At 44.8% G+C, this 11425-nt stretch overlaps 1 protein-coding gene across 1 annotated transcript; it reads right to left on the bottom strand.

Moving 5' to 3' along the window:
• Positions 1–1663: 1663 nt before the first annotated feature.
• PLK2 (polo like kinase 2) lies at positions 1664–7857 on the bottom strand. Its single transcript, XM_030005248.1, has 14 exons — positions 7568–7857; positions 6930–7037; positions 6649–6765; positions 6327–6456; positions 5957–6044; positions 5453–5548; positions 5028–5226; positions 4786–4933; positions 4265–4362; positions 3503–3626; positions 2993–3233; positions 2764–2893; positions 2565–2675; positions 1664–2443 (listed from the first exon to the last, which is right to left on the bottom strand). Exons 1-14 carry the CDS (start codon positions 7787–7789, stop codon positions 2252–2254), a joined length of 2004 nt encoding a protein of 667 aa, XP_029861108.1. The 5' UTR covers positions 7790–7857; the 3' UTR covers positions 1664–2251.
• Between the last annotated feature and the right edge of the window lie 3568 nt (positions 7858–11425).

Genomic DNA, 11425 nt, shown 5'->3' with positions numbered 1-11425 from the left:
GTAAAGGTTCATACTTTCTCCAGCCCATAGGCAGTCAAACAAAGAACAGGTTTTCCATTTGAGGAAGTTAAGTAGTATAGCTCAAATAACTTTTGTGTTTCAAATGCACACAAACTGTATGCTTACTAGTGTCGTAAACAAAATTGAAATCTTACTTTGTAAGACAAAAGGGCTCAACAGCAGCTCTATCTGTGCAGCAGAATTAGGTAAGTCATGGCCTACCAGGAATAAAATCAATCATTATCCCTTGAAGAAAGTAGACAGCTGGGAAGCTGAATTCTGCTCACTATAGCAGGTATATATTTAACTTCACTGAATTGCCTAGAGTTACATTAATGAACCCATCTGAAGAACTCAATTAGGTCTTCCTGTCTAGACTTGAGAAGTAAATAAATATCACCTAATGTGTGGTATTCAATACAAGGAAAACAGTCACACTGATACATACTTGCTGCAAGATGAAGCAAGCCAGTGATACCTCCTCTGCTCACTATTTTGGGTTGACATCTGTACTTTGTTTAGTCTGCACTTCATTACATTGAGTGCCTGCTCCTTGCATTCAGCTGCTTTGATTGAAACACTGATGGCAATTGAGCTCTGTCTTTCAGAACAGACCTCATTCAGTTATATGAAGATTAATCCAAATAAGCAGTTGAACTTGCTTGCTTCATGAACTGCTTGCTGCTGCATCAGAACAGTTGCTTGCAGGCTGCTGTGCTTAGATAAGTCCAGGCGCTATGTAGTATCTAGGGAGAAATAAGCCCAGCCCACAAGTAGATATTCAGCCCCTGCACTGAGTCATGAGTCCTTGATAATCCCATCATTTGCATAGTTTGACAAATAGCATTGCCTTCAGTTTAGAAAAGCAATTGCTTTAGTAAGTGTACACTTATTAGCAGTGGGATTGTACTAAACAGCAGGCCATCCCTATGCTGTCCTCAGCCGTTTTGAGCTACTTTACAGACAACTTACAGCATACCATAAATGGTATTTGGTCTTACTAACACTTCTGGTTGTCTACTGTTATCAACTTGGTAGAATAAGCCCAAAGTTGATACTAAGTCAGCCTTTAATCTTCTCACCATTTTGATTTTACCTTACTGGGGTTACCATTTAACCAAGGGTAGAAAGACACATACAATAAAGCACAACAGAGGGGCAGTGATAGCTATGGACAATTCACTCTATTACTGAGGTGTCAGGATAATTCAGTCCCTTGGCAAATAAGAGCAATGCTTCCACAGCAAGTAAGAGAAGGAAGCTTGTACAGCTCATTATCATAGTTACTGTCCACCAAGTATCATGTAGAAGTAAGGAGTTCATTTCAGTCAGTGTAAAAATATCAATTCTGGGATGTAATATCTTGAAAAGATCCCTACTTTTGTTTTTAGCCCCTAGGACAATAACCAAGTGGCAAGGCCTACATCATTACACTGCAAGCTCCATCAGCAGTTGCTGCTATAATTAGCATCAGCATATTGGTGCTTATGATGACAAGTGCACATAGACACAGACAAACTGCTCAGTGTTAGAGCCTGTCATTCATATCCTGTCCTGTAGCAGACTTTTTAAAAATGGCACAAGGAAAGCAGACCTGCAAGATTTCTGGTAATGTAAGGCAAAGCATGTGAAGTTGCATTGTAAAAAGAGCAGAGAATGATGCTTCAGATTTCCATTCACTTTATTGCCAACAGATTCATATTTAAAATGCCAAAGTCCAAAAAAGAGTTGTGTAATAAATACTTCACTTTAGGCTGTAATAAATTAAAAAAAAAGTTATTAACAAGGAATGCACTTTGCCAGCCACAAGTGTGGGTATTTTTGTAAAATAAGGGGGGGGAAAAAAAGAGTATGGCCATAGTTCACAGTTAAGCAGCCAGCAGCTGCTCATTACAGCTATTCCACAACAATGGAGCTCTCCATTCCCTCCCTTTCCAGATGCATATTCACAGTTTAACTCCATCAGAAATGCTCTCTTACAGACCAAGCAGTCACACTCTGCTCAGAGTTCAAGTTTAAAGTATCTTTAACACACACACGAAGCAAGAAAAACTATGGTCCGAAGAACTCCTTGTCACACCATTTTAGTCCAACAGTAGGTTTAGGCGTCTAATACATGTGTGCCCAGCACACTAGGACAGTCAAGTTTTCGTACCACCACACATCCATCATCAACATACTAGTTTCTCCACCATCTCCACTGTAGATTTCACAGTGAACAAGAGGGTCTGTTTGGTTTAAGTCATTCCCTTCAGTTACATCGCTGCAGCAGCATGTTCAGAGCATATTCCATTCTGTGTTTTAGTTCCAATGAGCATCCAGAAACCAGAAGAGTTGTCAGACGAAACGTTGTAGATATCCTGTCTTCATTGATGTAGGTAAGGAGATACTCCTCACTCTGATTGCAAATGATGATTTTTGTGTGGTCATGATAGAAGTTCACCTGTAAAAGAGAAGTGAGTTCTTGTTTGTATACTTTCTCCTCTCAGTTTCTGGCACTTATCTAGTTTTATTGCAGTAAAGTATTTTAGAAACATTTTCTCCAGTGATGCTACCAAACTTACTTGAAACGTGCCATCATTGAAGAGCATCATTAATGCTTTATCAGATTTAAGCCACTGTAAGAGGTAAAGCCTGGGCCTGCGTACATCTGTTAGGCTGGGCAAATCTCCTCCCTAGGAAAGGGAACAGGCACTATGTTAAGCACTCAGTTCACATTTAGTGTATTTTTAGAGCTCAAGATCCAGAAGGTACTGAACTTACATCCATGAGGTTCTCTTCCATGTAGTGAGAGAAGTACTTCAGTACAGTTACTTGGCTAATGAACTGTTCAGGAGCCTCTGCAGCTGAGAAGACAGAGCACTGGCCTAGCTCAGCATAGTAGTGAACTGTCCTGTAAGAGGAGAAAGAAAGTAAGGAGGTTAGAGATGAGATAAAAGCATTTCATGTTTAAACCGCCTTAGTGAGTTGTCAGTTCTGCAATCATTCTTACTTTTTGTCTGGCAGAAGGCTCATATGTGCCCCATTGTTGAAAAGGACACCAACAGTGTGATCTGACAGCTGGTACCCAAAGCCGTACTTGTTAGAGTAGTCCACCCATTTTGTAACCCACTGGAAGGATGCTGTCAGCTGTTCCTTGGGAATGCTGTCTGCTTCTGGCATGTTCTGCAGACATGCTCGCAATACCCTTGTGACTGTATCAGCAACACTTCCCATGGTACTGTCTTCCAGGCCTGAAAGAGAAGGATTATTAGACTGACAAGAGCACACATAGAGAGCAGGCTTTCATTGTAAACTTTTCAGTTATCTAGCCTGTAACTTTAAGTTTAGCCTTTATGGCTTTCCAGTTTTAATTCTTCCAAAATATTGGCTGTAAAATTTAAAGCATCAAAAATAAGGGGTGGGGAGGAACACAGCTCTTTGTTTCAAGCTTCCAAGTCTTGAGAGATGAAGAAAGTAAAGGTGGGATTTAGAATTAGAGATTACATTTCACTGCACTTACATTCACTGCTACTGCTGCAGCTTCCCAAAGTTCCTCTGACTATCATTCGAATAGAGTCTCCAGCCTGCTTAGTTTCTGGCAATGCTCCTGGCTTTGCCACTGTTGTGATAAGAGTCTGGATCTCCTAGAAGAGATGTCAGACATATAAACATCAAACAAAACACAAGCCAAGGCTTATACACAAGTTTTGCATGGCTCTCCTGTTTCTCAACAAACGATAAATTCCAGGGAAACTGGTATTAATGTTTCCAGCAAGTACAAAGAGCTGCTGTTAGACTAAGCTTAAAGAAGCATGCCAGGTCTTTCCATTCTTTAGATCTTCAATTTGCATCTTACATGCTATTAATCAGTCCTTTGCTCTCTTGCTCTGTCAAGAGAACAGCTGTGTGCAGGTCTGAACACCAAATGGTAAGAGTTGGATCTCAGCAATTTATTCTTTAAGAAGTCCTAGTTACTCATGAACTGAAGCCCTGTATTTGGAATATTGGGAAAGAGCACCTGGCAGACAAGTTACCACACAGATGACAATGGAGTCTAGGCAGATACTATAATTACTGAAAAGCCAAAATTGATAGTCTCCCTACAAACGCTACCATACCTTGATGAAGCTTGGTTAAGCCCTCTTAAAGCAACTCTGCTAATCATTTAAGCTTGATTATGCTGTGTACAGCCCCAGCTCTGATATCCAAGTCAAATATAATTTAATTATAGTTACTCCACCCAACTGTTATTGGATTTGAATTGAACTGCGCTTGCATTTACCTCATCTGTTTTGTGTTCGTGGGGGTGCTGGGTTATCGATGTCTTCTTCATATCATGCCTGAGCTTGTAGATTTCTTCATCCTCTTTAGCTAGTCTGTCTGTAATACAGGAAAAAATACTTAACACTGAATCTGGAAGTGCTGTTCTGTTAAAGGAAGCCTAACAAGTTAGCTGCAGAAAGCGCATTGTCTCCCTCCAATAGCTTCTTCTAAACCTGCCATAGTCTCCCAGAACAGTGGTGCCATTATACACAGACCACTAAGAGACTAAACTTTAACAGACATTACAGACTAACAGACAGCCAATATAGATTGTCAGTATGCCATAAGAAGCATTTACTTATGTAAGTTAGCGTAGGTTGCAGGCTGCCATCTATACTTACTGATAAAGAGGTCAAAACTAACCCAGGGAAGCTCTGAGACATAAATACAAGTGCTCCATTGCTATCTCATTGCTGTACATTACTAGCATGACTTTGATGGCATAGAGATAAGTTTCAAGCATAGCTACAACCCACTTACTATGTGAGTCGAAGTATCTGGCTTTATCCTTTTTAGCGCCAAAGAGAGCAGCAGCTGCTTTTTTGAAGAAATTTTTAGCAGGACTTGACAAATGGAAATCAGGAACAGTGTGACAACAGCTAGCAGAAAGTCTATCAGGTGTAAAGCCCTGCGGAAATAAGATGCAAAAAATAATTTTTAGACCACAGAGTGCATTTTTTTGGGCAGATATTTTTTCTGCCAGAACACTAGACAGTACACACCTGTAAGAAAAAATCATGTCGAATAATTTCATCTAAACTGGGCCGATCTTCAGGATTTTTTGACAACATGCTAGCTATTAAGTGTTTTGCAGGTGCCAAGAGAGATGAAGGCAGGCTGTATCTTGCTTCCCTTATACATCTGTATGTTTCTTTAAGATTTGTAGTCTCAAACGGGGGTCTTCCCAACAGCATTGTATACCTGTTTAAAAGCAAAGGAAACCAATCTTATTTCTTTTACATACCCACAATACTTATCTGCAACTACTGAAGAGGCTTTGTCTGCCTCTTAACATGAAGAATTTTTGCACTTGGGCTACATATGTATAAAGGGCTGCAAACTAATGCAGTACTGCATCCCCTTTGAACTCTTAAAAGCCTAAGCCAGTGATAGAAATATTTCATTTCAAAGGCAGTGAAGTACTTACATTACACAGCCTAAGGCCCAGATGTCAGATTCACAGCCATGCCCTTGTTTGTTGAGGACTTCTGGAGAGAGGTAATTTGGTGTGCCACATATTGTTCTGCAAATCAAAGAGGCCACAGAGCTGGTTAGTATTTCAGATAGAAAGAGGAGAGAAGCTATTTTTCCATAGGGCAGGTTTTCCTCTCAAGTTTGGACAAGAACTTAGAGACTCCTGAAGAGAAGCTCTATGAATGTTAATAGTGTAGACATGTTTCATGGTGTCTTCATGACACAGGAACAGCAGACTCGTATCTGCACTATTCTTCAGTCAGGTACCCTGCCTCTGGCATTTGCTATTATTCATATGCTCAGAGGAAAGCAGAAGTCACAGCATGGCAGCCTGTTTTCTAGAAGGGGAAATCTTGATCCCAGAAGCAATTAGCTTTTGCTGTGGAACAGGATTTCTCATTTCTAAATGAATCTGGTTTCATTTACTACTAGACTTTACATTTTTTGATGCTCTTACCTCCTCCTGTGCTCCAGTGGTTCCAGCCTAGCTGCCAAGCCAAAGTCACCCAGTTTTAGTTCCATGTTCTCATTAATGAAGAAGTTACCTAACAGAGAAATTCCAGTTAGTCCTTTTCTTGCAAGGTAGGAATGCATTTACCACAGGTGCTGAGTCATACCCTGTTCAAAGCCAGAAGCTAGCCAAGATTTTTTTTTTTTTTTTTTAATTAGAAATGCTTAATGTCATCCCTTAAGCACTCCAAGTTTCCACTGTAAAGACAGACTGAGCTGATTCTGTTAATTAAGCTATCACCATACAAGTGTAAAGTGGTACAATGCAGACAGGGTTGGAGGAGCACGGTTTGAAGTTGGCAAGGTGCAGAACTTACCTAGTTTAAGATCCCTGTGCAAGATTTCCTGTTCATGAAGATACTTTAGCCCTGACACAATTTGCCTGAGGTAGTATCGTACTTCTGGTTCTGTCAATACCTTCCGCGCTTTTAAGATGTGAGCCATTGACTGCAGATGAAAAACAAAGGCAGAAAAGTCACTGAACATTCACGCATAAGATTCACCTCAAGCAAAAGTAAATCAATGGATGGAGAAACAACAACTAAAGAATCCACAAAAAATACCTTTTACACATCGCACATTTAAATTAGTTGCGGACTGAAGTAAGTAAATACTGGATTTCTCCCAGCTGATGCTCACCCTTCTACTGCAGTACTCCAGAAGAATGTAAATATTCTCTCTGTCTTCAAAGTAGTGGTAAAACTGCACAACATGTCTATGATTAAGCATTCTGTGCAGCTCAATCTCCTTATCAATCTGAAGAGACAAGGGGGGGGGGGGGAAGCAGTGTAGTTAGCCTTGCGTCCACAAGGTTGAACAGACAGCTCTATCAGAAGCATTTCAGGAAAAGGGCTGGGCAATCCAGCACACAAAGAGAGTTTGAGGATAAAAAAAGAATAAAATCGTTCATGTACACACACCTTTTCCCTTTGATGAGGTTTTGCTACTCTGCTGTGAGGAATGATTTTTGCAGCATAAACTTTATTTGTTGTCAAATCCGTCATCTCATAACACTTGGCGAATCCACCCTAGAGAGACACACGAGAAAAAGGCAATTATGGCAGGCACGAAAGAAGTCCCGCACTTAGTCATTGACCAGCTCACGTATTAGTCAAGGAGCGCAACTTCCTTCGCACAGGACAATTTGGTAAAAGACAGGTCTCAGGTTCATGGCGTATCTGGAGGTTCGCGCTGCGGTTGCCCCACGCCCCGCATGCAACACCAAAGTCATTTTTGTAGGCTCGCCCGAGCTGAAGGCACGATTCCGCCTGTACTTCGGGGCAGAGATGAATCGGGGAGAGGAAGGGTGCTCGGACCCACCGCGTCCGGACCGGGGCAACGCAGGGGCGGATCCCACGCGGGGCTGGTCGGGGGGCGGCGGGGCGGGGAGGGGGGGGCGGCAGCGCGGCGCACTCCAGCATCCCCCGGAGAGAAGCGGCCCCGCAGAGGCAGCGGCAGCGCCCGCCCCACGCACCGTCCGGACCGGCGCTCCGCACCGCGCTCCGCCGAAGAGGGGCGGCCGGGCCGGGGCACCACCGGTCGCCGCCGCGGCCATTACCTTTCCGAGCACCTTGCCGCGGCAGTAGCGCTTCCCCGTCGTGGGGTCGGTTATAATCCGGGAGACCTCGGCGGCGTGGTGGGCGTTGTGGTGCTGGTGCGGCTGCTCCTCCGCCTTCTTCCTCCGCGACTCGCCGCCGGCCGCTCTGCCCAGCGCCCCCTCGCAGCACTTGGCTCCGCCGCCGCCGCCCGGCGGGTAGGCGATGGTCCGCAGCAGCTCCATCTCCGCGCTCTCCTGCCTCCGTCCTGCCCGCCCGCCCAGCTCTGCCCCTCTCCGCCTGCCGCGCCCGCCCCGCCGCGACGCCGAGCAGCGCCCCGGCTCGCCCCTTATATAGCGGGCGGCAGCTCCGCCCCGGCGCTGGCGGACGGCCCCCGGCTCCGCCCGCCCGGCTTGGCCCGGCCCCGGGGCGGCCCGAGCGGAGCGGAGCCGGGCCGCAGCGGGCTGCCCTGGCTTGGCTTGGCCAGCCGTGCGGCGGTAGGGGAGCAGCTTCGCGGGGCAGGGGGTGGAGCCCGCTCGACTCCTGGGGGAGCCCGGCCGCCCGGGCGCCTTTGGGCTCGCCCTGCAGCGCGCTCCAGCTGCGGTGGCTGCTCTGCCCACCGCCGCCCCCCGGGTGGGAACTCGGCGAGGCGAGCCTCAGCGGGAGGTGTGTTTTCCCGACTCGGCCGTTGCTGCTTGCAGGGCAGGAGGAGTTTCTGGTAGACCATCCGTGCTGTGGCCTGTGTGAGCAGCCCCCTCACAAGGGTCTGTTGCTGCACATGAGGAAAGGAATGAATTGTTCGCACCTATGCCGGAGCAACTCCAGCACAGCAGAGAGCCAGCGACTGTTTCTTATCTCAGCATGAAGCTGAGGCCCATGGACTTGCTCAGACAGTGCAAGTCGCTGGGGTGCATGCCAAGGAGCTACCCTGTCCCTCCTTTTGCAAGGGAGAACCCAGGCCTAGTGACACCGCTTAGAGTTGTCTGACAACAGCCAGCTCTGAAATCTTCTTTTCGCAAGCAGAGACATTTCCTTAAACATCCCAAACGCACATAGATTAATTTTGAAGACCCCTGAAGGCAATTGTAGTCCAGGACTTCTGAACTAGATGTTTGAGTACAGCCAATTGTTGAAGAGTGAAGTGTGTCTATAGGAGGAAAGTTTTACAGTGTCAACATCAGGATGCATGCTTTATCAGACACCACCACCCCACCCCACCCCCCAAAAAACCCAAACCAAAATACCAGCAAAAGTGCAGAACAACAATATTACTGAGTCCGTTTTTTACTGGACATGCGCTCCTGCATGCAGGTGTCTTACTTTCTACCTCACTCGGCAAAGTCTACTCAAGTCATGTTAGTATTACTAGTAATTAACCATAGGGATAGAGGTAAAAACAAGAGGGAAAAATTGGGATACAGAGACTGTACCCAGTTCTGTGCCCACTCACCCCTTAACCTTACAAGTACTAGCTTCCCAGGCGAATATTGTTTCCCTCATTCAATTTAACTTTCTCCAAATTAGCATCCGTTATTACAAAGTAAATTACATAATGTTAACGTGATATCTTGATGCTTTGTTTTCTGTCAGTAAGTTGCCTTGGTCCGCTGTGCTGAAAGGCATATGGGGAAAGGGGAAAAGGTGCAGGATAGACGTACACATTTTCCCTCCACTGGAAAGAAGTGGTACTACACATGGTAAAAAGCAAATTTAAGGAAAACAGGCTTTGTGTGATAAAAGTTTAGGGGAGATTGTTAAGCTTGACTTTAAGAGGGCACAAGCACACGGTTAAAGCTGAATATACAAAGTGTTCTGCTAAGCAAGACTGGGACTATATTTATTCTCACATACTTTGCTGAAGCAAAGTCTTTAAGCTGTGTTCCTTCTGAGTTACAAAAGGCCACGAGGGTGCCAGGCTGCCCTGTGCAGTCTGTTCAGTTACTTTAAGATTGCTTCTCCCACTTTGGCACAAGTAGCATTTACCTAACACTTATCTCAAGGTGCCAAGTTTACCATACTATTCATTGTGAAGTTTTACAAAGGAAAAGCTGTTGCAAGAATAAGAATTTTTGACAGCATTCTTAACCCTGATGATGAATTGTGTTTCTGCCCTTTCTGCCTCTGAATTTGCTCCTTCATCTTTCCTCTTCTCCAGTCTTTTCACTGTCTTGCAAGTTCTGCCCTGCCTTCTAAGTCCAAATATGCACAGCTCATCAGGTAACTTTAGCTGTAGGTACTAAGTTTAATACTTAAGTGCTCCAGAAGCCTCTAAAGGTGTATGTGCTGGCACTTACATTTCTTAGCTTCTGTGGAGAGCTGCTGCATATTTTTCAGTTAATATATTTCACTTTTTCTTTCTAAAGCTCTTCTCTTGGAAAAAATAATATTAATGCAAAGGCTTGAAACTGACCCTTTCATATTTTGCAAAAGGAAAGCTATCCTAGCCAGCACTCTGTAATCTCCCACTTTTACTTCCAAGTTACATCAGCAGACTGCCCAAGTGTACCTGCAGCCTGCACAAGAAGCTCATTTGCAGGCTCACTAAGATAGCAGCGGCTCTGTAGCCAGATCAGTATACAGCACAGCAGTTACCCTGCCAAGAAACAGGGCAAATGTAGCCCAAAATCAGGCTTCAGACACGTCTTCTGTCTCTGGTTCCATAAAAACGTAACCCCTTGTCCCTACAGCTTTGTTTTGACACAAGTGTACAGGTTTTTTTTATAAAAGCCTGATTATGGAGGGTCTGGGAAGCCTGGGCATGCATAAATCCCTGGGTCAGATGAGGAATGAGAATTTGACAGAGTCATAAGTGGCCTAATTACAGGCTTGCGGGAAGAAGGTCTTGGCAGGAACCACTCGTCCTTACCCTAGCATTGGGAAAAAGAGGTGTTTGAAGAATTAAAGTTCCAGAAAGAAGTGCATTAAATCCTGGATGTCTAACTCCCTGCATGTTACAGAGCCTTGGCACTGTGTTCATGGCCATGAACCTCCCAGGGCAACCAGGTCCTTATGTGAAATCACTATCAACACCATCTACCTGGCCTCCAGACTGTCTCACAAGTGAAATTCCTTCCTACTGTGCCACTAATATGTTTTTCCATCAGCAGTACGCCAATCTGAGCCAATTCACTATGCTCATACAGTCACACACACCGATAGTCCTGCAGTCCATACTGGGCTCAGGTGGCAGCCCACGCTGGTTTGGCAGGCAGAGCTGGCCTTTTACCCAGCTGGCCTCATCACTTGCTTTCTGCTACCAAAACGCCTGCTCTCCTGCCTTAGGTTAGCTGTCGGCAGGACCATGTTTTCCATTAGCTGGTCATGGAGTGCCCTCAGCTGCTGAAACGAAGTTATGACAGTTTGTCCGAAAAGAAGCGTATTCTACTTAAGGCTGGGACAAACTAATGCGCCCCATCAATAGCATTGTCACTGGAATACGTACCAACATATATGCATGATAAAAGTTATGCGGCTTATTTCTAGAACATCACCCTACAGAAACTGTGTTATTAAATTTGTGGCTTTTGCACGAAGTGCTTCACAATCCTTTGCAACTTGTCAGAGGAGAGAGTAGTTATGTCTGGAGAAACTATTGTTAATCTTACTGTATTTTAGTGATTGACTAAGTCTCATTTCTCCTCTTGACTTCTTCCCCAGCTCATCGCCTTAATTTCATTCTTCTAGTCTAACCTTTTCTACCCCACCAGCCCTACACCTGCCTTTTCCCATCACCCTGTACGGGTCTGTACGTGCTCTGCTTCTGTGTTCCACACTTTCCCTGTTCTCTAGGGCACTTGCTGTTGTGTTTCCAGTAAAGTACTCATTTCATAGCCTGTAGGGTATCTAGCATAGGCAGCCTCACCAAATAAAGTATAAAACAC

The sequence above is a fragment of the Aquila chrysaetos genome, chromosome Z (genome assembly GCF_900496995.4).
Source record: "Aquila chrysaetos chrysaetos chromosome Z, bAquChr1.4, whole genome shotgun sequence".
Classification (NCBI taxonomy): domain Eukaryota; kingdom Metazoa; phylum Chordata; class Aves; order Accipitriformes; family Accipitridae; genus Aquila; species Aquila chrysaetos.
The sequence above is the reverse complement of the archived record's forward strand: the minus strand, read 5'-3'. Positions and strand labels throughout refer to the sequence as shown.

Bases quoted from the DNA above. Each gene is read 5' to 3' on its own strand.
- PLK2 (XM_030005248.1), bottom strand. From the start codon at position 7,789: ATGGAGCTGCTGCGGACCATCGCCTACCCGCCGGGCGGCGGCGGCGGA. The intron at 5,549-5,956 runs GTAAGAGCATCA...TTTGATTTGCAG, and splicing joins CCACTGGAGCACAGGAGGAG to AACAATATGTGGCACACCAA. The intron at 5,227-5,452 runs GTAAGTACTTCA...GCTTTTAAACAG, and splicing joins TGGGCCTTAGGCTGTGTAAT to GTATACAATGCTGTTGGGAA.